This window comes from Electrona antarctica (assembly GCF_951216825.1).
Source record: "Electrona antarctica genome assembly, chromosome: 13".
NCBI classification, from domain to species: domain Eukaryota; kingdom Metazoa; phylum Chordata; class Actinopteri; order Myctophiformes; family Myctophidae; genus Electrona; species Electrona antarctica.
In genome coordinates this window covers 12,951,265-12,978,764 of record NC_136794.1, presented here as the reverse complement: position 1 = coordinate 12,978,764, position 27,500 = coordinate 12,951,265, and the positions used below count along the sequence as shown (strand labels likewise).

Here is a 27,500-nt window from a genome sequence, read left to right as displayed (position 1 = left end):
GGACATGAAGAACTGGAGTGGAGAGCAGGGGAGATATACACAGATGTGTGTGTGTGTGTGTGTGTGTGTGTGTGTGTGTGTGTGTGTGTGTGTGTGTGTGTGTGTGTGTGTGTGTGTGTGTGTGTGTGTGTGTGTGTGTGTGCGTGTGTGTGTGCGTGCGTGCGTGCGTGCGTGCGTGCGTGCGTGCGTGCGTGCGTGCGTGCGTGCGTGCGTGCGTGCGTGCGTGCGTGCGTGCGTGCGTGCGTGCGTGCGTGCGTGCGTGCAGGGGTTGATGGAGGAGAGAGAAAGATGGAAATTTAATTATCTCTGCTAGACTGGTCCAGTTTGTGACACCAGCTGTTGTGTTCAACCAGCCACCTCCAGCACCATGCAATGCTAATAGCCTGATCATCTCTCTCTCTCTCTCTCTCTCTCTCTCTCTCTCTCTCTGTGGCCAGCTGCAGCAGATGGATGGGTGCACTGAGCCATGACCCTCAGCCACCCCCAGACCTGCCTACCTGGGAGACCTCGCTAACCGCAAACTCACAGAACATAGCACACGTGCACATGTGCGAGCACACACACTCACATTCACACGTGCGCATGCACAGTTGCACACACACACACACACACACACACACACACACACACACACACACACACACACACACACACACACACACACACACACACACACACACACACACACACACACACACACACGAGCACACACACGAGCACATTCACATACATTATCACGCATACTGTACACTTGCTACACAATTTTTTGAGGAAACATGTTAATCATGAATAGCAAAGATTTCAGAAGCTCGCAATATGTCGCATCAGTTATGACGACTCCTTGCTCTCGTTATTAGGCAACTTTTAAGTGTTTATGGGAATTGCAACGAGTGCATTAATCTTCTACTGTTACAACTGCTATGAAGTCACCCGTTGTTGATAAGACCAGAGCTCAATGACGTTCCACATCACAAACTGTAAAGTGAAACATTGCCTGGCTTGGCTGGCTATGTTTAGAGCTAAACCAACCAGACCACCAGACCAGAAACCAGGGTCATCTCTCCGTGGCTTTCCTCACCTGGCTCTTGTTGGCGGCCACCTTGGCAAACAGCGCCTGGGAGACCTTGGCTCTCTTCATCTCCTGCTGAATCTCCTCATAGATGCCCGACGTGATGTTGACCATGTTCTCAAGCTTCAGTGGAAGGTCCGGGGGTGGGCAGGGTGGTTTGGGCTACGGGACAGGATGGAGTTGGACATAATGTCAGAGCAGGGGTGGGCAACTGGCGGCCCGGGGGCCACATGCGGCCCCCACCTTCATTTAATGCGGCCCTCAGGTTAATGTCAGAATACTGATTATAATATTGGTTTCAGCTGTTTACAATTCCACAACATGCAAACATGACCCGCTGTTATTACTTCAGTCTAAATTAGTAGCTCAATGCTCAACACAAGTATAATTAAAGGCATTTGAAATTACATAAAAATGTTAATTTTCAGGATTCCAATTCAAAAATAGCAAAAAATAATGCAAGATTTCAATTCGAATATAGCAAAAATAGCCGATCTACAAGCTCAAAACGCGTCGCAGCGCGACGCGTTTTGAGCTTGTAGATCGGCTATTTTTGCTACGACTAATATATGGCCCTCTGGAGTGAGTGTGGAAATATAGTGGCCCTCTCCATCGTCACAGTTGCCCACCCCTGTGTCAGAGTGTATACTAAGATGGCTCCAGGGCTTAGATATGGTATAGGCTGGAGAGGGGATTCAGATAAAAGGTATGCTACATTGCTACAGTGTGCAGAGTACAGCAGTTGACAGGATCAATTTTGAGAAGGCAAGTGCTAGGACTGAGACACATTACTTCAAGAATAGAACTACTTCCCCAAAACTCCCAAAGGACGGGGAACCACTTCACTACTAAATCCATAAGATTCCAATCCACGAAACCAAACCTTTGCCTCTGCAGGGAATGGTCTTTTTATAAACATTACTAAGAGGTTATCAGCTGATCATCAACCTCAAACTGCTCTGAGCGCACCACACATGCTGTGTTCATTGTCTGTGCATCGGCCGCACATCTGCAGCACAAGTCTCAGCATGAATAATGTTTACAGATCGAAGTCATTAAGTCCCTCTCCTTTGTCTCGTGCTCGAGTCGAACACGCATTGGCTCTCGCAGAGCCTTGTATACACAGCGTTTGAAGTTGTCCACGAGACGCGTATGGACAAGCGAGCTTACATTCCCGCAGTGTAAACGATGCGCTGAGATAAATGTACGTAGACAAAATAAGAACAGCACGCAAATGAACCCAAGGGGCCATGAATGGGCATTCGCCCCGACATCAGAGAATCCCTTATCATCGGCGCTCCTGAAAGAAAAACGTTAGGCGCAGATGGAAAGAGACCAAATGTAGTCCAAGTGTAATGTAATGTATTTGATGTTTACAGTATGCTCTGGCGATTGCCTTTGAGGCTGTTTTTTCCATTATAAACTGTTTAATTTGTTTGAGATAAAAAATGAACTTCCAAAGTTCAGTGTGGTCTTGAAAAGGAACAGAGTAGATATACAGAGTGCTGCTCACCGAGTTGCAGATCTTATTCTTGGTCTTCCAAATGTTGGACCATGCGTCAGGGGTGAGCTGCTCGTCCAAACTTCTCTCCCACACTTTCTACACACACACATGTGCACGCACACACACACACACACACACACACACACACACACACACACACACACACACACACACACACACACACACACACACACACACACACACACACACACACACACACACACACACACACACACACACACACACAGTCACACACAGTCACACACACACATTGCGTGTGAGGGGCCTATTTTAACATTAGCGCTCTGTACACAGCCACAGCCACAATAGAAGTTCCGCTTTTTCCGTGATTGCCACAATGCTGCTGGACTATTATTCCATTCAGAGAGATTAATTGCTGGGAAAATCCCAAAATAACAATGCAGTAGGTGCAGGGCCTTCTATACAACAGCTAGCGGTGAAGATGAGCATTCATTCAGTGTGATAAAAGCAGTGAGGTGGGATTTACACGGTATACATGTGAAAGCCTGCGTGGATGTGTGATTTGTTTGATTGATTCGTGGTTAGCTCAGCGCCATTGAAAATGTTCAGACACTGTGTGTTCCCAAGATTTAAAGCTTGACTGAGTGATTAATAGTTTGGGTGCTGATGGGCAAAGACAGTGGGGGTATTATTTAGGCGTGGGTGAGGGTTGGTGGTTGATGTTCATGTTTATTAAAGGATTCCCATTGAACTTGGATGCGCCTCTATAGTCTTTATACGGCTCGTTTTCAAACTTTTCATCGTCAAAAATATCCAAGTGTTTCTAAATGTTTCAAGATATTAAAAAATATTTCTAAAATAGCAAATCTATCTAAGGCTGATTCTTTAAAAAAAAAAGTCTTCTAAATCCTAAAGGTTTTTGGCAGTGGTGCTCAACCTTTTTCATGTCAATGACCCCTAGAAATATCTGTATTTGGCCGCGGACCCCCATCTGAAAATATGTTGTTCCAGGGACTCCCCAGAAGCAAATATTTGAGTTAAAAACATTCACACTGAAAGAATGCACCGAGTGCCGCGCTACGAGCTTGTAGATCTGCTAGCCTATTTTTCACTAGCTAAAGTATAACACAATGCTTTATAAAACACCAAAAGGGGTTCCCGTCCTGAATGGGTCCATTAAAGTCTCCCCATTAGAATAGTCTCCCCTCGGGGGTAACCCCTCTTGGTGGTGGTTGGTATAGTACCTGTACGAGACGCGGCCCCCCGGGGCTGGAGCAGGAGTTGGAGGCGGGGAGGCCCACCGGAGGGTTCATGCTACGCTCTCTCTCCTCCTGGTAGATGCGGTCTCTCTCGCCCTCGTTCAGGTTGAGGAAGTTCTGCATGGCCTTCAGGTTGACCAGCAGGGACTGGGAGGCCGTGCGCGGGTCCTCCTCCTTGCGTAGGATCTCCGATAGCAGGCCCTGGGCGAAGCCAAGGAAGAGGCTTTATGGTATACGTATATTACTGGTGAGGATATTTCATCAGGTTATATTTTATCTCTGCTGTCGGGAGGAAACCACCTAACTCCAAAATGTTAATTTTTCAGGAAATGAAAAATATAATTTTTTCAGGAAATTAAGAAAACCCTATGTTTTTAAAACAAAGCAATACTGCCTCATCAAAGTTGGTGTTGTGACTTTATTTATTGTCAATTACTTCCATGAGAGGGAGAGAGATGGTGGAGTTAGCTGCTTTAGCAGACAGTTTGAGGGTCCAATGGAAGCACTTTTTACTACTTTCCATTGGTTCAATATTTTCGAAACAACACAAAGTAAAGGGTGTTCTGATAGCACTGATTTATGCTAAAAAGAAAAAAAGATCCTGCGTAAGGAGGAGGACCCGCGCACGGCCTCCCAGTCCCTGCTGGTCAACCTGAAAAAAATGTATGCAAAAACAAAAATCAAAAACCTCAAAAATGGAGTTATGAGGTTTCCTCCCGACAGCAACGATATGTAACATGAATAAGCTCTTCAAAACAGACAATGCACATAGATCCACATATATAAGACTTAATACTGCAGTAGGCAAACATACTTTGGAGGCAAGACACGCACACACGCGCACGCGTGTCACACACTATACATATACATGGCAACGTACAGAGTCACATGTCCACAATAACACACCTGCCCTCTGCCCTATGGCAGTATAGGAGTATACTATTTGCTCTAATGGGGCGTATAACAGCCAAGCTAGCACACGCTGCATGAATACAGCAGGTGTGTTTGCTGCTGGGAAGGCGGGGGAGGAAACTCAACTACCCAGCAAGCCGCCTGGCCATGCTTCAGCTAATCTCTCTCATAACGACGCTGGGTGGCGGACGGCAAAAAGACCACCCCCATTGGGAGAGATCGCGGGCCTATCAATGACCACTTATGGATGCTATATTCATCTCGATTGCACGAGGCGATATGCCTTCACACCTGATATGAGGTGCAAAATGTGAGAGAAAATTCCGTCTATTTTGGTCTATTCTAAGTACACTCACACAATGTATGTCCCCATTGGACTACATATAATTTATATTTGTATAAAACTGTATATATTTTTTTAATCAACAGTTTTTTGTGTGTGGTCCACTACTTGTTGGCCTGGGGATGTTGTAGACATGTGTATGTATTTGGCCAGGACCCCATAGACTATATGGGGTCCGTGAAGGTATTTCATATGGTTTTATTTTCTTCCACAGAACAGTGCACTAAAATGTAATGACCTGGTGACCTATGATGAGACGTTACCGGAATATCGGCGGTCAAGATTATTTTTTTGTTGCTCTTCTAAACCATTCGCATATTTCAGTTAAATAATGTCTCGGCTTGAAATAATTTGTTGCACGTAGTATCGTGCAACAAATTAAATCAGTTATTATTTAATTGATTGTATTATTTTTTTCTTCCCATGGACCACCTGCAGGCCTATATACTATGGACCAGTAGTCTGGTGGACCATTGGTTGAGAAACACAGGGATGTATACAGACATGGGATGCATAGCAAGCATTACCAAAGCACTACCAACACGTCTTCTCCGATACATATGGGTTCGCCACACGTTTCTCTACACCTGACAGTGAGCACTTTCACGTAACTTTCAAGCGCAGGAACATGCTATAGCCCTCTCAGTTCAACAGGCTCTCCACCAACCTGTGGGAGTCACTCGAGCAGCTAGTGAGAGATCATCGCTCTCCCCTGTTAACTTCGCGGCCATAAACAAGTTGTGTTCATTAGAGCGAGCCAGAGGAATCACGGAGAGGAACCAAACCCCAGTGGTCTGCAAGAACTTTAACCCTTTGCCATGCACCAGATTCCCCTAAATACAGATTTCTGAAGTTGATTTGCTTACTGCTTTGATCTGTTCTTTCCCCTCCTTTCCCTGCCTCTATCACCTGCTCCCACTCCCACTTCACCTGCCCCCACCCCTCTCCACCCCTCTCCACCCCTCTCCACTCCTCTCCACTCCTCTCCACCCCTCTCCACCCCTCTCCACTCCTCTCCACCCCTCTCCACCCCTCTCCACCCGGCCCCTGCATCATGTTCTCCTACCTGCGTGCGGTTGAAAGCCACACGGGCGAACACGGCCTGGGAGACGCTAGCCCTCTTCAGCTCGTCTCTGACCTGTTGGTAGATGTCGGTTGAGACCTCGGCTGCCGAAGGGTTGCTCCCGGGATGGTCCCCAGGGGCCTTGGACGACCTCTGGGGGATGGGCGGGTGGTTGAGGAACTGCTGGTTCAGCGCCTGTGGGTGCTGGTGGGCCAGCAGGCGGCTGACGGCCAGCTGCTGGTTGATGAGGTGGGCCATGGCTAGCTGCTGGCGCACCAGCTGAGGGGAGAGCTGGGGTGACAGCAGCCCACCCGGCCCCAGGAGGGGCTGCAGGGCGCCGGGCGGGGGAAGAGAGGGTGGAGGGGGCCCCTGGCCGGGACGGAGCGGAGTGCTGTGGTGGAGCGGGCCGTGCGGCGAGGGATGCTGCTGATGCTGCTGCTGCTGGGGAGGAGGCGGCTGCTGCATGGATGGCTGGGAAGGAGCCTGGGGGTCTCCGGAGCTGGACTTGTGCAGGGGGCTGCCCCCGGATCCCAGGTGGGCGAGCTGGGCCAGGCCGACCAGGTGAGGTGGAGGCCGCTGACCCAGAACACAGAAGTCTGACATGCTGTCTCTCTCTACTGCAAGAGTGGAGGAGAAGGTTAGTATGGTCAAATATAGTGAACATGGACTTATGGACCATTATGTGGTCTCAGACTCACTTTTGATGTCTGTAGGATCTCTTCCAGACCACATCTTCTCCAGGTAGTCGACTGCTCAGAAAAGACAAATAGTAAAGGCTCAGCTCCTCATATTCATGATGATGATGTGCAACACATTTAGTCATTTACTGTTCATCCTATAAACACTTAAGCCGTATGTAAATCAACTATTTTTTGAAGATTTTTGCCTACAACGACATGCCCATAATAATGAGGTGGTGAACCACTGCATTGTTCAACTGAGCCAGATGAGAGGAAGGGAACGGACATCAATGCTAGTGTTCCAACATTGTATCTATACCATGAACACCTGGCTGTGACTGGCAGCTCCGACAGCCAACCGGAGAGCGCAGAGCTGTACACATCTGCAGCTGATTGGCGTGCATGCGTGCGTGCGTGCGTGCGTGCGTGCGTGCGTGCGTGCGTGCGTGCGTGCGTGCGTGCGTGCGTGCGTGCAACGTCTGCATGTCACAGAGCAGAACTAATCTTGGGGACACTGCGTAACCCAACACTCCTCTCTCTGTCAGCACAACTTGTAGCCTCTCTCTCTCTCTCTCTCCTGTGTTTCTCGGACCCCCCTCCCATCTCTCTCTGGTTGCCATATTAACGTTCTGTTTAGGGTTAGGCCATGCATGTGATGTGAATAATAATTGTATATTTTTCAGCAGTGGGACTGACAGAACGACATACAGTAAAATCCTTTAAGGGTCTGTTTTTCGCACACTCTGGATTTTATTGTGCAGTTGGCTATGAAACAGAACAATAGTCACAGCTGTAAAACAAATAAGCTCAGACATTGGACGGTTATGAGGGCCTCTGTGATGTCCAATCAGAACCACCATTAGATATTTGAGGAAATGCTTGTATAAGTGGTTCCCAAACGTTTTAGCTCCAGGCCCAAAGGAGAGATTAGACGTTTTCCCGGGACCCAAACTAGTAAAAATAGTCGATCTAGAAGCTCACAACGCATCGCTTTGCGTCGGGTTATGAGCTTGTAGATCGACTATTTTCACTACTTCTTTTTTTGTTTCATTTTTTTTCTAAATTATGGAATTTCTTCATGAAATTACAAAAAGAAAAGAAAATCACGGAATTGCATGATTGATTGTCATGATTTTTTTGGCTTTTTTGGGAATGTTTTTTTAATGTTTTGAAATAATATAATGATTAAAAACAAAATGTAGGAAACAAGAAATAAAGAGACCCATAAAAATGTGTCTGCGACCCACAAATGGGTCCCGACCCAGTGTTTGGGAACCAGTGGATATTAAGGGATAACCCTTTGAACCTGGCGTCCCTATTTTGGGCACGTCATTATATAGGTGAAAATGTTCACAAATGGTCAAACCTTTTCTGATTTCTTTATCCAGTTCTACAAGCTCACAACGTGTCGCCATCATAACAATGAATGAGCTGTGAGCTTGTAGAGCAGACATCTTTGACAAGAAGAAGTATAAATCAGGCTTGAGTGGTTACTTTGCGGTGAGTTGGAGACAGTGCTCACCTTTAATTCTCTTATACTTCTTGTACCAGCGTCCAAACTCCTGACACTTGGCAGTGGAGACGTTGGCATAGTAGGAACTATTCACTATAGAGGAGATCATACTCTGGAGAGACAGGGAGGGAGAGAGAGAGAGAGAGAGAGAGAGAGAGAGAGAGAGAGAGAGAGAGAGAGAGAGAGAGAGAGAGAGAGAGAGAGAGGAAATAGGAAATAGGGAGAGAGTGTGAGAGAGAGAAAGGAGGGAAGAGGGAGAGAGGGAGGGAGGGAGGGAGAGAGGGAGGGTGAAAGAGGGAGGGAGTGGGGGGAGGCAGGGAGAGGAGAGTGAAGGGAAGGGAGAGATAATTAATAACCAACATAATATGAAATGCTTATACACACGCAACAACCACATGGCATGCATGCATTCACGCGCACACACACGCACACACACACACACGCGCACACACACGCACACGTACACGCACACGCACACAATAGAAATAGACAGTCATTAATCACGATGGGAAGCCACCCATGGAAACTGAAGCCAGTGCATCGCAGAGAGGGAATCTCCAGCCACACACACATATGCTTGCAATTGATGCTGGGATCAACACCCACACTGAGAGCTCCATTTAAACACTGCACTCACGCGCACGCACGCACACAAACACACGCACACACGCGCATTAACGCACACACACGCGCACGCACGCACGCACACACACACACACACGCGCATTAACGCACACACACGCGCACGCACGCATGCACGCACACACACGCACAGACACACGTGCGTGCACATACACACACACACGCACGAACACATAAATCTCACGCAACACACCGACACACTGGGAAGTCATTACGAGGCTGTGATGCAGGCCCAGAGATGCAGCTGGGAGCTGAACAATGCGGGAGATGTGTTCATTTAGCTGAATTGTATAAATGTGTGTAATTAAAATTCATCGATAATAGGGGGCGTAGACTAACGTTAGTCAACAGCCGTGGAATTACAACAGTTTGCTATCTTCTGCCCCAAAGCAGATGGATTTCTGCATGGTATAAATGTTCTGGGGACCAGTTTCTCTTTATTTATATTTCCTTTTTCTCCTTTTTTCTCACAATAGGTCATGTAAACCTCGCACCTTGGGGGGGGGGGGGGGGGGTGCGCCATTTTGAAGGTGATAAGTCACTATACCTGGCCAACGGATAGGCATATATATAGCAGGTTCAGTCATCATAGCACATGGATTCTGAGATGTGCACACCATAGGCTATTAAGATATTAATAATAACCAATATAACATTTTAACTCTGTTGCTTTTCTGTGCTGATATGTGTTAAAGTGTCAAAGACTGAACTCTCTAACGCAAGGCCTGGAAGTCAGTGATGAGGCTCACTGTGTGTGTGTGTGTGTGTGTGTGTGTGCGTGTGTGTGTGTGTGTGTGTGTGTGTGTGTGTGTGTGTGTGTGTGTGTGTGTGTGTGTGTGTGTGTGTGTGTGTGTGTGTGTGTGTGTGTGTGTGTGTGTGTGCGTGTGCGTCTGTGTGTGTGTGCGTGTGTGTGTGTGTGTGTGTGTGTAAAACATAACTCTATGGTAAAACACAGGTCGTTAAAAGAACGCGCGTGATGCGCGTTGGCAATGTTGTTTACAACTTACGGAATGAGTGGAGTTGGACCCAGTCAATGCATATAGTTAAGCTTGGCTATAGGTGGCTAACAACAAAGTTTGCCTGATGATTAGTCACTCTTGTGGTGTTTTCCCCTCTCCCCCTTCCATAAGGATATGTCTGCGTGGGGTCCGCGTCGGTCGGAGATATTAATAATTAAATGACTGCGTGGTTGTTTGACACTGACAGACAGATGGAGCAGTAAGCAGGTAGGAAACGGGTCACTACTGCAGTATGTTATATACCATAATATAGCGAGAGAGAGAGAGAGAGAGAGAGAGAAAGAAAGAGAGAGAGAGAGAGAGAGAGAAAGAAAGAGAGAGAATAGTTATATACCATAATAGAGAGAGAGAGAGAAAGAAAGAGAGAGAATAGTTATATACCATAATAGAGAGAGAGAGAGAGAGAGAGAGAGAGAGAGAGAGAGAGAGAGAGAGAGAAAAAAGGTGGGTCCTTCCAAGGTTTGGGTACCACTGAGTTATGGAGGATATATAGGCCGAGCACATCCCTCTGACACACACGCATCTGCCAGCGCACTTTCTTTCCACCTGGAAGTGAGACGTTTCACCATGGGGCCAGTGGGCCACATGCATGCACATGGAGGCACACACTCATTCATCTCAGTTCAGCCCCCCTGACCAACGTGTAGAAACACTGCAGGGACAGACATCGTCTCAGCAATGGAGTGCAGGAAATGTACTCCTTCGCCATTCGAGTGCCCCCTCCAGTTTCTATATACTACCAGATGAATTGGTAACAATTTACTTAAAGGTCAGGACGCATTATAATGCTTCTAAGACTTCATAGCACTCATTATAAATGTTGATAATAACTTATAACAAAGGCACTTTATAACTGACTATAGTTAGACTATAGTTAGACCTTATAAAGACTTATAATACAATATAAACGTTGTTATTCATGATTATAAACATGCGTTATAAAACAATGCATTATAGACCCAACCTTTACGTAAAGTGTTACCGATTAATTGCATTCACCTGGCGTGACGTCCCAGCTCTAAGTTAAGTCTCTGTTTAGACAAGAAGGAAATCCAGCTGTATACTCTGGCTCCTCATGGAGTTCTCAGGGTTAGCTCACCTACAGTAATCTATAGGTGCTATCTTGTTTTCTGAAGCACTTAATTTGGAAAAGCACTATACAAATAGCTATAGTTTCCAGATTAATTTTGACAAGGCAGTATCATCAGCAGTATCAACAGAAAAACCTTCTGCACAGTACACTGTCTTCAAATACAAGAACAAACTCTCATGATAATATTATAGAATTCAATTTAATTAATATTCCCATTACAGTTTGTTGTTGCATTTGAAGACTCTTACGCACCTGTCGCCTTTGTAGGTGTGCTAAAGACGTGTTTTAAACCAATAAGCCATGCATTCAGTAAATCATACAACAACAAAAAAGTTAACATTGGAGCCAAAATCCATGCAACTTACTGACCATAGAAGTGCCACCTAGAGGCCTTATTGTAAATAATATGTATATGCGTAAAGCAAGGTGAGTGATGTTCAATCATGTGCTATACATACACCAATTAAAAAGAGAGAAAGGGCTATAGCTTTCCGAGTGTAGACAATGTACCTAATATTTATAGGCTAATATTTTCCCTTTCTCACAGTTGATAGGATCCAAATGGACCCTTATGGGTCTGTAACTCAGAGAGTGTACAAATGGACCCTAACGGGTCCATTTGGTTCCATTTGTATACACTCTCAGAGTTAAATTAACTTTGATTTTACAATATACTTTGGGGTCCCAGAAATAGAAACACCATTAAATAGGGGATTCAGGTCAAACCTGCATGGGTCCTAGAAATGAAAATGGTTGAAAATCACTGCTAGAGCCCTAAAAATCTTATCTTATGGCATATATTTTCAAATGGGAGGTCCGCTCCGCAGGCTAATGAGTATCATTTGGGGGGGGGGGTTCTTGACATGAAAAAGTTAGAGAAACACTGGTTGAACACTCAGGATGGGACTGCGTGTGCGGGAGCCATCATTACCTGTGACAGAGGGCAGTCCTTGGCCAGTGTGCTCTGGTTCATCTCTTTCAGCAGCTCCTTGAGTGCGTTCCTGACCGTGGCGTGGTTCCACTGCTCGCACGGCAGGTCCTCCAGCTTGGCAAAACTACAGCAACCGCACACGAGCACGCACGCACGCGCACACACACACACACACACACACACACACACACACACACACACGCATACACACACACGCACACACACAGTCGGAGTGGTCAATTACATTCACATGGGTTCAGTTTAATTAGTTCTTCTGCTTGAGCTTTAATTTACTTCAATAAGCGTTGACGTTTTTTATGGCCTCTTTCATCAGGCCAAACATGCTCACAGAGTTTATTAGATCACCAGATAGATAACATCTTTTTTCTTTCTTTTTTTTTCCTTCCCGACCTCCACATTTTAACCTCAGCTCCAAACCGTGGCTTCCTGTGAGGACCCATCCTCCTGGAGCCCCTCCCTCTCCTTTTCCTTTAACCTCAAAAATCAATCATTCAGACACCGGTCGCGGTACGTGCCAAACTTGCACCATCGCCATGGACACAGATGTAAACAAGTAAATAAACCTGGCTGGTATGCGCCAAGACAATAACAATAATAATCCTCTCATCTGGAGTCTATCTGTCTTTATCTGTCCATCAGGACCCTGTTTCACTCATTCTTCTGGGAAACTGGGTGTTCTTGGCAAACCATCTCTCTCGCTGTTGCTCTCGGAGGCAGTCAGATAGTAGATAATTCCCGCTCAGGGTCGCCTAACAAGGAAAGGAATGACAGCGCTTCGATATTGCCTCTTCAAATGTGATACAAAGTGAAGAAGAAGAAGAAGGGGGGAAAAAAAGATCCCCAGTAGTATCGATTACTCTGTTTGTCATTCTGTCATTCTGTGAGCGTACGAATGTAACCAAATATCTCCAAATGTACATTTGTACCAACCACATGAACCCTAGAGCGTCCCTAGTCTGGAGGTGAACGTTCAGAAAATATAGCAGATCTACAAGCTCACAGCCCATTGTGTTGCACTGCGTTGTGAGCTTGTGGATCAGCTATATTGTCAGGGAAACGATTTCGAGGGAAAGAAGTAGGGGACCTAGTATAGACCCCTGGGGGACACCGGTCAACAAAGTAAATAGGGTTAAATGAACACTGAAGATTTGATTGTGATAGAAATGGTCAGTCAAACCACAAAGATCTTCAGTATCGCATTCTATAAAACTTGTCTTAGCCAGGGAGATATTGGTGAAGAAGAAGCCAAAATCTGTCATTTACTGTAAATTGGAAAGGAAGCATTTCTCCTTCCCACCCAACTCTTGAAATGCCATGCATATTTTGCATTAAACGGGTTCAGTCCACTTCCAGAAAAGTATGGGTATATGACTGTAACCACCATGTGTGACCCTAATCGAGGCAGTCTGGTATGTTTAGCACCCCATTGACCAAGGTTGGCTTAAATTTAGACCTGAGGACGATTCTAGAAATGTCTTCAAAGATAAGAGTTAAAAACGTACGCTCTGAAAGTACAGTATATAATATATTCAAAGATTTGCGGCACATTTTCACGATTTTTCAAAAATAGCAGATCTAGCAGATGAGCTTGTAGATCTGCTATTTTTCAATAGCTAAAGTATATAATGCTTAAGTTAAAACACCAAAAGGGGTTCCAAGACTCACTGCTCGCCACCCAGAACGAGCAGTCGGTTGGCCACGAAAACACACTACTGCAGTTGAAAAGCATGCGTGGGTCAAGAATGCACCTGTAGACATTTTATCATACAGGATTTACATTCTATAACTTACAGTACATGATATTTATTTGCATGTAACAAATCTTAAAAATGATATAGGCTAAGGCAACTTATTGAAATGTATATATACGCTCAAATATGTGGTCCATATTTGAGTGTATATATACATTTTAATAAGTTGTCGGTCTGTCTCATGCATGGCCCTGGGCCGGGCACTGGCCCTATTGGTCCAGTCCATAATCGGATTCGGTAGCCTATACACAGTAAAATCAGCAGTGTTGCTTTAACTCTGAGTCTACAAACTGCTGCATTAACACCTTTTTACTGATTTTTTGAAGAAAAAAAAAGATCCTTAGCAATTATTTTATTTTGAGCATACGCTCAATTATTTTATTTTGAGCATGCGCTCAATTATCTTATTTTGAGCATGCGCTCAATTATTTTATTTTGAGCCAACGCCCCACATAAATGACTCTTCTCCATCATGGCTCCCAGGCGGAGGAATAACCTCCCCCTTGCAGTCCAGACATTTCCCCCCCCCAGACTACACCTCATCCCGTCTCATTATACCCCCTTCTTGACGCCTATTCTGATAGTAGATGCTAGTTATACCATGCAGATAAAGTAGATGTTGGTTATTTGTTCACATATGTTTTGTAGAAAATAGAAAATAAAAAACACCATATACTGTATAATACAGTATATGGTGTTTTTTATTTTCTATTTTCTTATATTATAGACTCAGAGTATCATGGATGCAACATCCAATCAACCCTATATTGGAGTCACATGCTATGGGGCCTCTAATAGAGCAGACCTCTAGAAGCACTTTCACTTTTGCCCAAAGAAGGTGCCACAATGTGAAAGGTTGCTCCATGCATCATACAAACTCCCCACAGATTCCTCATGTAATGGCGTCTGCACGATCATTGACACAGCCCTGGGTAGGCCACCCAGCCTGGCAGAGATCTGCCTTGACCACCAGTGCTAAGAATGTTATTTGTTGAACATTATTTTGTGGTTTAGAGACAGATGCTAGCTTGATGTTTACCTGGTATCCTAGTTCTTTTAAGCACAAAATTGTTTTCTTTGAATTCTATTTATGGGACCATTTACCCTGTTTGTTCTGTTCTGTTATGTTTTGCCAAATGTTGACACACTTCTGTACTAGTTGGTGGGGGCTATGTGAAGTTGGCCGATTGGTCAAGGCTCAGTCCAGAGATGCAAAGTTTGGGCGTTTTATATTTTATTTTCTCCCAAACTAATCCTCCAACAATAATTACAGTGCAGTATAAATAGTGAAGGCCTTAAATAACAAATCAAAATAAGACTTTACCAAAAATATCAAAATTTTAACTAATACTTGACAGCAAACTAAACTGAAGAAAACAACCTAGGAACTTAAGATACTGTTAAACAGGCGACACCCTTACAAGACAAGGGCCCTGGCAGCTCTCCCCTAGGTGCACAGCTTGTTGCTCAAAGCCCAACTAACTGAATGCCCTGCAGTCTCCCTCTCATAGGGAGTGGATCCTACCACATGGCATGCAATCAATTAACAGTCATTAACCCAGCTATATAGTCTCATAGCCTATGACTAACCTCACCTTTAAAGGATGTTGTACAACATAATATAAGTTACATTTCTCACCCAACATTATATTCAACAGAATAAACTATTGCTCTTAAATACAGACAGACAACACACCCTTCCTCCTCTACAATACTTGGCACCCTCCAATTTAGAGAGGCGTGCCCGCACTGATGAGGTGCCCAATCAATCAACAAACAGAACACTTCAAACATTAAAATGCATTGGGAAATACCAGGATGTACCACTGTCTATGACGAACACTTCCACACAGTCATTTCCAAAAGCCGGCCGGCAAGGTTAGTCAAATGGACCCGAGCCCGATGGCCTTTGCCGCGTGTCTCCCCCTCTCCTGTCTGTCTACTGTTAACTATATCAATAAATGATACCTACCAGTAAAGATATTTTGGTGTGTATCAATTGGTGTGCAGATTTCTTTATTTCTTCATTATGACTTCATTTCGATCCAGCACCCAGCCTATAGGTTTAGATGTGCGTTTGTTCAGCCTCCTCTACAACTATATCAATAAAGGCATAAAAAGCCCAAAAAACAAATCTTCATGAGTTATAGAACTTCTAACCTTTGCAGCTGTATGCGTAGTGTGACCATGTGGTAGACCTCCATCAACATGTCAGCCACCGTGGCCTCGGGAGCGTCCGTCAGGAAGTGAATGGGGAGAGGGTTCCACCTGCCCACCTTGATGATGCCTGGAGAGAGAGAGAGAGAGAGAGAGAGAGAGAGATTAACCACTGTAGCTAATATCTCATCATCATAACCTTTATTTCAATTCGGTGTACAATTGAGGGGCAGGCATTCAATGTAGCCGAATACAGAACAACAATATACAAGTCAGCATTTTACAACAGCACTCTTAATATACGAATCAGAAAACATATGATACCAAAAGTAAAGAACTATAAGAGATAGACATAATTAATGAAAACAATTACAATATTGAAAAGCGGGATATTTTGTTCTTTATACAGTGGCTATTTATACTTCATCGGACAACCGTGTTGCTCAGGAAGCCTCATATGTACCACGGAATAAGTGAAAGGAGCGCAAAAGACATAAAATGCTGTCCAAATTACAACAAGTAAACTTGGCTTAACCACTACGTTATAATCAAGCATAAATAGTGTCAAACTTTAACTTCAGGGAACTAGAACCAAAGGCAACAGTAACCATCAAGGAATAGAGGCTATATGCGCGCAACATCATCATCATACCCGGAAGTTATGCGGGAACCTATACTGAGTAGCAAAAAAACTACTTTCTGGCCTTGACAGCCCATACATCAGAAAAGCATCTGATTGCATTAAACGATGTTAAACGATATTAAACTCACTTAGCCACTCACTTTGCCACTGGATTTGCCACTCACTTTGCGCATGTTGCGCATATACCCTCTATAGAGGAAGAAAACGTGATATTGCCCATTCTGACACTAAGAAAGAAAGACGAGAGACAGAGACAGAGCGAGTGCACATTCACCCACTGAGGTAATAGATAAAGGTAACTTCATTAACCCAATTTGACCCCCTTTCTCATTCCATGACATCATCCCAGTGTGGAAATCCAGGTCACGGTGAGGTCTGCCTCCTCCTCCTCTATTTCCCAGAATAAAAGCTCTATGAAATAGAGATGCTTCGAGAGAGAGAGAGAGAGAGAGAGAGAGAGAGAGAGAGAGAGAGAGATATCCCCTCCACTGCACTATATGCAACACATAGAAGTCACACAGCCAACAGGTTACATTACCGATAATGAGAACTGCTGTGTGCACGCTTTGTTTCACCTCGTGTGTGTGTGTGTTTGTTTGTCATTGACTCTCAGGATGTTATTTGGGTGTTTGCTGTCTGTGTTTTAGTGTCTATCTGTCTATGTGTGTTTGCTTGTCTGTGTTTGAGCATCTATACGTGTGTGTGTGTGTGTGTGTGTGTGTGTGTGTGTGTGTGTGTGTGTGTGTGTGTGTGTGTGTGTGTGTGTGTGTGTGTGTGTGTGTGTGTGTGTGTGTGTGTGTGTGTGTGTGTGTGTGTGTGTGTGTGTGTGTGTGTGTGTGTGTGTGTGTGCGTTGTTAATAGCCTGGCCTAGTTATCTACTAGAAGTGATAAGGTTCTAATAGATAATATGTGCTATCTGCTAGTCATTCTGTCTGTCTGCTTTACTGCTAGGCTAAACCAAGGGCAGGGACACTCCATGGACACCTATACACCCAAACACCCAAACACCCACACCCACACCCACACCCACACACACACACACACACACACACACACACACACACCACAAAAACATCGATGTATAAGCACACAAGTATATGGGTACATGCTACACATGCCAAACGTGCAGATGGCTAAAGACACAGATACAATAAGAAGGCAGACAGTAAATGCCAGCAATGTAAAAACCCACCCTTGAGCCTTTTTTATGACACAAGAGATGAGCAGAGATGTAATACAGACAACATTGTTCCTGCGGTGGGTCTGGGTCAACGCATCGGCCTCCACCAACACTAATATGCCCCATAAAACATGATCACCCCTAATTAAACATGTGGGTGGGTCGCTGGGTGTTTGCGTCGGTCTGCGTTGCGTAATGGTATGTGCGGCGTCCTGTGAAACTCTCGTGAAAAAGCCTGTAGGATTTGAAATGACAATGAGTTTGAACAGGGTCACCCCCCCCCCCCCCCCCCCCCAAGCAATCCCGTCTCATTATACCCGCTTCTTGACGCCTATTCTGATAGTAGATGCTAGTTATAGGCTACCATGCAGATACAGTAGATGTTGGTTAATTATTTGTTCACATCTGTTTTGTTTGGGAGGCGGAGATTATGTTTTCGCCCCCCTGTCCGTCAATCTGTCTATCCGACCATGTGTGTGGCTGTCTGGCTGAGTACAGCTAATCTCGGACACTGCCGGGACCGATCTACGGGAAACTTTGCTTGCAGACTCCCAGTAGGCCGTAGAAGAATCTATAACAGGCCACTTAACATTTTGACCTTTAACTCTTGAAGTGTAGGGAAAAATCACAGCCCAGTGTGAAGTGAGCGGTGCCTTTGACGAGTTGATCTGCTGCACCTGCTATCAAGTATTGGATGATGACGTATGATGATTATGTCTGATACTATAGACGGATTCACAGAGGGGTGCCCTGGGCGCGGCCATTACTGAGGGGTAATCCATGGAGCAGGTGCTCTGTAGGCCAGGTGTAGCTAATCAGTGCTGCTGCGCTTTATGGTACACCTCAGTAATGGCCGCACCCAGGCAAGCCTCTGTGAATTTGTCTATAGGCCCATAGGGTACCACAAATGGAACAAATCTCTCTGTTGCAATGTCCCCCCCCCCCACACACACACACACACACACACACCAACATACAGTATGTACAAATGATAATGATTTTCAGGGTTTTTTTATATAGTCCATAATGTTTGCCTGCATTGGCTTCACAAATTTGTGTGAGGGTCCTATTTCATACAAAAAAAATAACCTGTTGGCTGTGAGACTCTCGTGCAAGCCTGTGTAGGATTTGAAATGACAAGAGTTTGAACAGGATTTCAGAGCAGGAACGGGGGAGGCTAAACAAATGCATGCAAGCGTGAGCTCAGATACGCATGCAAACGTACAAGTATGCCCTTACGTATACACATGTGCTCGCACTGCCACGGCCATAGACAGACCCGAGGCCACAGACAGACACGCACACGCACACACACACACACACACACACACACACACACACACACACACACACACGCACACACACGGCACAAAAAGGCACATTGGTTCTTCATGGGGACTGGCTGGAGCTGTGAAAACCAAACAATGCTAATCGCATTACTATCCTCTAAATGAGACCCAGACGAGTCCTGGGAAGTCTCTATCTCTCTCTTTCTGCGTGCTATTGCTCCTCCCTCCCTCCTTCCCTCCCGCCTTCCTTCCGTCTTCCTTTGGTTTCCTCTTCTCCATATAGGCCTCAGATCTCTCTCTCTCTCTCTCCTTTCTTCTCTTTCTTCTTCTGCGTCTGTCTGTAGTTCAGTTATACGTTTAATTCCAGCCAGGCTGTTTTTCTTCTTTGTCTGGTCATGAGGGGTGGGGGGGTGGGGGGGGACACGTCAACCGCATGGACCACAGTATGGACCCCCGCACCCCCACCCCACCCCACCCCACCCGGGGGCAGGGAGGGACCCGAAAGGAGCGCCACAGGAACCTAGGCCAATGTAACGCTGACCGAATATTTGCTCATCTTGATTTATTATTTATTGACTGTTTCGTCCATGTGCTTTACCAATTTTTACGTGCACAAATAAAAGAAGAAATCATGGTGGAATATTATATACTGAACAAAGGAATCAGACAACATTGACAGTGAAGAGAAGCTCACAAGGCACTAAGCAGGCACCTGTGCACGCGCACACACACGCACACGCACACACACACACACACACACACACACACACACACACACACACACACACACACACACACACACACACACACACACACACACACACACACACACTCCAGGCCACACGCTATACCCTCCACATACACAGCAAAGTCCTTTAGCTCTGGCAGTGTACAAATGTAACCAAATGGACTCATATTTTACAGTGCCGGGTCCACACACTGTAGTCTGTGTATCAGCTGTAAACAGTGGCACTAATGCCCAGTAAGGTGGAAGCCAATGCTTGAATAAGCAAACAAACAAAAACCCTCAGACAGGGACATGACAGCACACAGAGCAGTGGACATGAACACACGCCAGGATGCATGCCAACGCACACACGCACACACACACGCGCGCACACACACGCACGCACACACGCGCACACACACGCACGCACACCCACACACACACACATACGCACGCGTGCGCGCGCACACACGTACGCACACACATTATATGCTCACAGAGTGATGGTAAATGCATTAATAATTGATCCATCATTTTGGTCCATTGTTAGGCAGTCTCTGCTTCTTGTCCACATTTAAAAGTAGAAATCATTGTTCCCATTTCCACATTAAAATTCTGCCTCCCTAAGAAACGCTTTCATGTGGCCGACTGGTGGCTTGGCTTTTGTCTGAGTGTGCCCATCCACACAGACACGCATCTCTTTGTCTTGCGCTCTGACGCTTACACAGGCACGCACGCACGCACGCACACGCGCACACTACTCAGGCACACGTGTACACACAGTAATCCCATTGTCCCATGCTAGAATAAGTCTTAATGGCTGCAGCAGGCTGCACACGCACACGGGACTTCTCCACAAACTGGTTCCAGGTTCCAACCCCTGGCACGCACTGAGGGAAACCCCATACGACTGACTCAAACCCTGAGCATCCACCATTCCACCGTGAGGAACTCCTCCTGATGAAAATCTCACATTTTCTCATGTTCAAGGGCGGGCTAGTCTCCGCTGGAGCACTCCGTTCCAAAACTCTGGGACACAAAGTGCTATAGCTGCCTCTCTCTCTCTCTCTCTCTTTCTCTCTCTTTCTCTCTCTCTGCCAATGGGGACACGACGTTGCAAAATAGCAGTAAAAAAGTGGCCTATTACAAGATATAATGGTAAGGTGCAACGGCCAACACTGCAATTCACAATAGGTTTAAATTAGGATGTCCAGTAAATTGCTGACATGGTCTGCAGGCGATGACCCTCCCTGGCCTTTTTGACATGGCATTTTGACAATTCTCTCTCTCTCTCTCTCTCTCTCTCTCTCTCTCTCTCTCCTCTGTCCTTGTGAGTCTCTCTCTTATACACACACACACACACACACACTGACCACTGTTAACTGTTAACTGCCTAAAGCCGTAAAATACAGGTCTGGTCCCTTCCATTCTATAAAAGCCTTCAGACCCTTATAATTGAAATAAACAATATCTCCCAGTTAATTACTGGGCCAGGCTAATTAAAGAAAGGCCGTGGTCCTCAGCAGGCACTTTAAATACACCGCTGGGACACAAGAATGCAGGACACAATTCAAACAGGGAGAAAATAGCTGGGACTCTGTGTAATTTTGGTCATAGACCACAGAGGAAAAAATGTATAATTTAAGCCAGAAATTATTCATTTAACATAAACGCTTGTTTTAAAAAACAAAAAAGTATTCAGTTGAGAGGAGCTGGCGGCATGAGGAAGTGCATGGCTGTGTGTGTGTGTGTGTGTGTGTGTGTGTGTGTGTGTGTGTGTGTGTGTGTGTGTGTGTGTGTGTGTGTGTGTGTGTGTGTGTGTGTGTGTGTGTGTGTGTGTGTGTGTGTGATTGTGCATGCACAGCATGCACTGTTTCATGTGAATATTTATGTAAGTGCATTTGCGTGAGTGCGTGCGTGCGTGCGTGCGTGCGTGCGTGCGTGCGTGCGTGCGTGCGTGCACACTGTGGGCGCTTGCCAATGTGTCTGTGGGTATATGGGTATGTTTACAATATGAGTGCATACACACTGTTATTGAACTGTGTGAACTGTGCTCAAGTCCCTTCTGGCCATTTGTGTGTGCGCGTGCATGTGTGTGCGCACGTGCATGTGTGTGCGCGCGCACGCATATGTGTGTGTGTGTGTGTGTGTGTGTGTGTGTGTGTGTGTGTGTGTGTGTGTGTGTGTGTGTGTGTGTGTGCGTGTGTGTGTGTGTGCGTGTGTGCGTGTCTGTTGAGTTGAGTTGTAATGTCCCATGTCATCGTGCCTTTGAAACCCCTGGCGTAGTGTTTTTGCAGAAGACACATTGATGTGGACACAGGGCCGATGTGGCTCGTTGTTTTCCACACACGCTGATGAGAGACGGAGACCTCCCCTGATACTTGGCAAACACATTAAGGCAAAAACTGCTACTAATGACATTCATCTGCGAACCATAGCAAATGCTAGCCATACAATTTAAGAAGGCTATTTCAAGGGTTCATTGGACAATAACACACTGGGTCCGTATGACGTTTATTTTTCTAACTCGCTTAAACAGGCTGGTATTTAGACTAATAAAATCTGCGGATGCCACAAAAATGTAATTTGTGATGGTCCCTCCATTGGCCGGTGAAGAAGGACACGTTGTCTTTTGAACATTGGTGTTTGAAGGCATAAAAAAAACACAGTTGCTATTAAAAGCACGAAAGATTCAATCATAGGAAAATGTTGTATATTTGCATAATATCCGCGATAACCAGCGGGTGGAAAAAGAATGTCAAGGCTAATAACACAGCTAAACCACAGGCTTATATAACAATGTGTATCTATTATACTATTGTACAAACCGTCACAGACCCAGGATTACACCTCGGTCAATATTCTGAAATGTGTCATTATCACATGCAGACAAAACAATAAAAGAAAGGAAAGAAAGAAAATATTTTGGAAAGAGTTGGAACATTTTCCATCCATGCCAAAATAGATTGAATGGTTTGACTCACAAAGACAAAAGACAAAAAAAAATTATTTTGGGTCATACTAATTAGCAACAGCATGTAGTTATCAGAGGGTAATAATGGACCCTCATGGGTCAATTCTTTACACTCGGTGATGCTCACAGTTTTGCAGTGTGGACTAGTGTACACTGTCTGTACAGTATGTGAGGGAAACTCCCATGGGGAACAGTGAGGTTGACAGCAACAAAGGGCTGCTGGCCGTGAGGCAGTAGAGGGGATTGCAGGTGGCAATGCCAATGTGTTTATAAGAAGGTGAAAACACACGCACACATTATTTTTTATATCACACACATTGTTGTTTTACGGTAGTACACAAATGGTGTCGCTGTAACCACTTCAGTGGTCCTTCTGGAGAATGGGGGAGTTATAACTTACACCACGCTATAGCATTTCAGGCCATGCATGTCAATAACTATATTGCCCTCTGTTGTTCTATTGTTGCCATTTTATATCAATGTGAAGCAATTTCCCCAGATGGAATTTTCTGCATACTTTAGAAACGACGGCAGTAAATGACACTGTCCTGCAAGCAGATGACTACCATGTGTGCAACAATAAATTATAGAGTTATTTTGTTGCTGCACTTCATAAACATTCTCACACATACTGTACACACACACACACACACACACACACACACACACACACACACACACACACACACACACACACACACACACGCACGCACGTACGTACATTGTACGTTGATACTTTTAAAAAAGCACATGCAGTTGTGAGTGACATACATGTGTACAGTAGATTCACACAACCACAGACATGGTATGAGTGAAATGCAGTCTCTCTCTCCCTCCCCCCCTCTCTTTCTCTCACACACACACACACACACACACACACACACACACACACACACACACACACACACACACACACACACACACACACACACACACACACACACACACACACACACACACACACACACACACACACACACACACACACACACAGTATTTTCATCTTCTTGTGGAGAGAGGCCAGACTCATGCCTGTCCGTCTCTTTGTTGTGTCTTTTAATGACTTTCACAGGCTCTGTCTGTGTCTTAGTTGTGTTTTTCAAACATTCTTGTGCTCATGACCACTGTAGGAGCGCATGCACCGTGCGCCGTGCGCACTGCACACCGCACGCTCCTACGGCGTCTGGCCCTAAATAGATGACCTTGCATTTAGTTTGTGCACGTCTTGTCGAAGCTACTCATTACACGGAGAGTGGATGTCTCCGCGCCGTAACATCAGCGCTGCAGCCTCGACCCCTCTGTTTCGCGGGACATAACTCTGAGTTAGTCGTTTACATAGGGAGAGACACTTTGTGGTTGGAAAAACACCGACTGCAAATGGGCTTAGATGAAAACCCTGTTCTCACTGTCATAAAGAGGCAGTCTGTCCTCCTACGTTTATTTTAATAGCAGGTCTTTTAGCAGGGTTTGTTTAATAGTATCTGAAGAGTTTTCATTTGCGAAATTAGACGGCAAAGCCACCATGTGAAGAAAGAAAAAAAATAGTATTTCTCCTGGCTGGCATTAAAAGTAAGTAAAATAAACAACAGGCCTTTCCTTTGAAGAAATGTTGTTGAGCTTTTGTTTTTTCAGAATGGCTTTGTAGTTGGTTTGTTTTTAGTTTATCTTTTTAATTAAATAGTAGTGACTGCATTTGGCACAGAAAGACAAAAGCATCCTACAACTATAAAAGGTGGCATGCCCTAATAATAATAGCATTGTATGCCATTTAATTTCTACCTACAGACATGAAAGAGTGGCAGGAATGTGATTCCCAGTTGTACATTATATCTACTGTCTTCCTCCCTCTCTCATTCATTGTCTACCTCTCTCCATCTTTCTGTCTGCTTCATCTATCATTTGTAATAAAGTGTAAAAAGTGTAAGGTTTGCGTAAAGTGTGAGTTAAGCCAGCTCGGATTGAGTTGAATGTGCATTTTGATTTGCGAGTGTCAGCCTCCGACACTCGAGATAAAATGGCGTAGATATCGGTAATGTCTACAGGAAATGTATTTATTCATGTACGTTTATAAATATATTGTTTGGTGTTAATCTAAAGTTGGTTTGCACTGGTGAACTTGTCTGCAATTGGCTAGTTCCGGTACATTACATAATGACGCACGCACGCACGCACGCACGCACGCACGCACGCACGCACGCACGCACAGGGGTGAATGGATGATCTGGATCTGAGCATCTCATGTGTTTTAAAGGTCAATGGTCATAATATAGGTTCTTAATTCATGCAAATACAAATGACTATCACAAACAGAGCCACACAGTAAGACATCCTACTACACCAACACTAGGTTACTATTGACATAATAACAGAGAAACACAGAAGCCTCTTTGGGGGACCAAAATGGCCGTAAGCGAAACCAGTGTGCTATTGGTTGAAGAGGAGCGAGGGCTGAAAGCATACCCAGCTGCATCAATTTCATCATTTACAAAAACGCACATCATGCTGTGATTTGAAACTAGCGACTGAAAAGATAAAGTTTTTATAAAAAGGTTTACTAAGGTAATAAAACCAAGTGTAAAATTGCATCAAATCCGCATTGATGGAATTAAAATAATTGTGTAGCCGGAGGAGTTGGGATCAGCACCAGCTGCTGGGCTGTTAATGAGAACTGTCGCGTTTTTATTACTTCCGCATTGGCTTCATTTCCAAGAACGAAAGCTTTGCCGCCTGGTTTCAGTTCATTGTTGATGGTTATCATCGCCCACAAAAACAGCAATATTCATGATACAATCTATAGTGACCCTTTTCTGTCTGTTTCTCTGTGCTCCTACAATTCCCATGATGCATTTCACAGGTAAGCAGTGGCCTGGCGTGCCAGTACGGTCTATGACCAGCATTACATCAACCTGACTCATATTTTTGAAAGTCAAGGTCATTGTGACAACGTTAACTAAAAAACAGGCCAGGGACAGGCCTCGAAGGTAGCGGCTAAAAAACAGGAAATTAGGGTTGTAGTTTTCACATTTTCTAATGCCACAGACAAGAAACAGTGTAAGTCCACACTATTGATCCATAATGTATAAATGATCTAAGGGTTCAGGACAACGAGGCCTTTTCGTGGAGGGGTCTGAATGAAATTTGGACTTAGACTGTTTTTCGTCTGTGGTACTCAATTGTATTTCAGTGTACTGTTCAGCACAAATCTGGTAGCATTTCACACACACACACACACACACACACACACACACACACACACACACACACACACACACACACACACACACACACACACACACACACACACACACACACACACACACACACACACACACACACACACACACACTGCATACCGTAGTTTTAATGTTGAAAGTCACTGTAAATCCTCTGTGTTGATTCATCCATGTATTTCTCCGGGAGTGTACAGAAATGTCATGAACCCGTAAGGATCGAGAGGCTCTCAATCGGGTCAAATGGCTTCATTGATCGATTTGCTAATGAATTCCGTGTCGTTAATAGTATATTAATGTTATGTGTGACTGACCGTGGACCTGGGCAGCAGAGCTGTGTGAGTAACCCATGGGTTAGGGTTAGTTAATAGTATATTAATGTTATGTGTGACTGACCGTGGACCTGGGCAGCAGAGCTGTGTGAGTAACCCATGGGTTAGGGTTAGTTAATAGTATATTAATGTTATGTGTGACTGACCGTGGACCTGGGCAGCAGAGCTGTGTGAGTAACCCAGGGTTAGGGTTAGTTAATAGTATATTAATGTTATGTGTGACTGACCGTGGACCTGGGCAGCAGAGCTGTGTGAGTAACCCATGGGTTAGGGTTAGTTAATAGTATATTAATGTTATGTGTGACTGACCGTGGGCCTGGGCAGCAGAGCTGTGTGAGTAACCCATGGGTTAGGGTTAGTTAATAGTATATTAATGTTATGTGTGACTGACCGTGGACCTGGGCAGCAGAGCTGTGTGAGTAACCCAGGGTTAGGGTTAGTTAATAGTATATTAATGTTATGTGTGACTGACCGTGGGCCTGGGCAGCAGAGCTGTGTGAGTAACCCAGGGCCAGGAGAGCCGTCTCCACCAACTGGGAGAACAGGATGTCTTTCCTGACCAGGACAAACTCAGCGTGCTCCTCTCGTCCCTCCACCTCCGCCTGCTGTACGTGTACACCTCCATCTCCACACTGCTCCACCACGCAGAACACTGGGATCATCAGACCTGGTGGAGAGAGAGAGATAGAGAGAGAGAGAGAGAGAGAGAGAGAGAGAGAGAGAGAGAGAGAGAGAGAGAGAGAGAGAGAGAGTCAGTTAAAGAGGAACAAGGGAGATAAGGAGCAGAATACTTTTAACCCCTAGCTTACACAACATCTGGTTTGTGATTATCATGGATCAAGTTTATAATACCGTTAATAATAATAATACTGATGAGTTCCAGTTATTCTACAGTTATTTTGGAAAGGACAGTAAGACAACACAAAGGCTCGCCAGTGAGTCAATAATGAGAATAGCATGGAAGTTCTCAGTAGAACTTCCAATGTATTTTTTATTTTTTATTAGATATAATGTTCCCTCTTAATGTTCCCTCTTTGAGCTTAAGTGAACATAATGCATGTCATAACAGATATGCAAAGCTTGTTCAAAGGACAGTAAAACAATGATATGAACCATTATTCCCAGCAGAGTGCTGATACAGAAGAGGAATTATAACATGCATATAAATAATAAAAGATCTGTCAGA

The 27,500-nt window shown here is 44.9% G+C and overlaps 1 protein-coding gene across 3 annotated transcripts in view; it reads right to left on the bottom strand.

Annotated features, from left to right (window-relative positions):
- satb2 (SATB homeobox 2) overlaps positions 1-27,500 on the bottom strand; it is a 59,330-nt gene that overhangs the window by 13,816 nt on the left and 18,014 nt on the right. For 2 of the 3 annotated variants that reach the window (XM_079519280.1, XM_079519281.1), the window contains exons 3-11: positions 26,787-26,981; positions 15,943-16,069; positions 12,011-12,134; positions 8,335-8,437; positions 6,831-6,881; positions 6,136-6,749; positions 3,800-4,015; positions 2,583-2,669; positions 1,079-1,231 (exon numbers count right to left, since the gene is read on the bottom strand). In XM_079519280.1, the coding sequence (XP_079375406.1) occupies positions 1,079-1,231; positions 2,583-2,669; positions 3,800-4,015; positions 6,136-6,749; positions 6,831-6,881; positions 8,335-8,437; positions 12,011-12,134; positions 15,943-16,069; positions 26,787-26,981 (1,670 nt within the window). The remainder of the gene's footprint in view (positions 1-1,078; positions 1,232-2,582; positions 2,670-3,799; positions 4,016-6,135; positions 6,750-6,830; positions 6,882-8,334; positions 8,438-12,010; positions 12,135-15,942; positions 16,070-26,786; positions 26,982-27,500) is intronic. The other variant, XM_079519282.1, reaches the window with a different exon arrangement.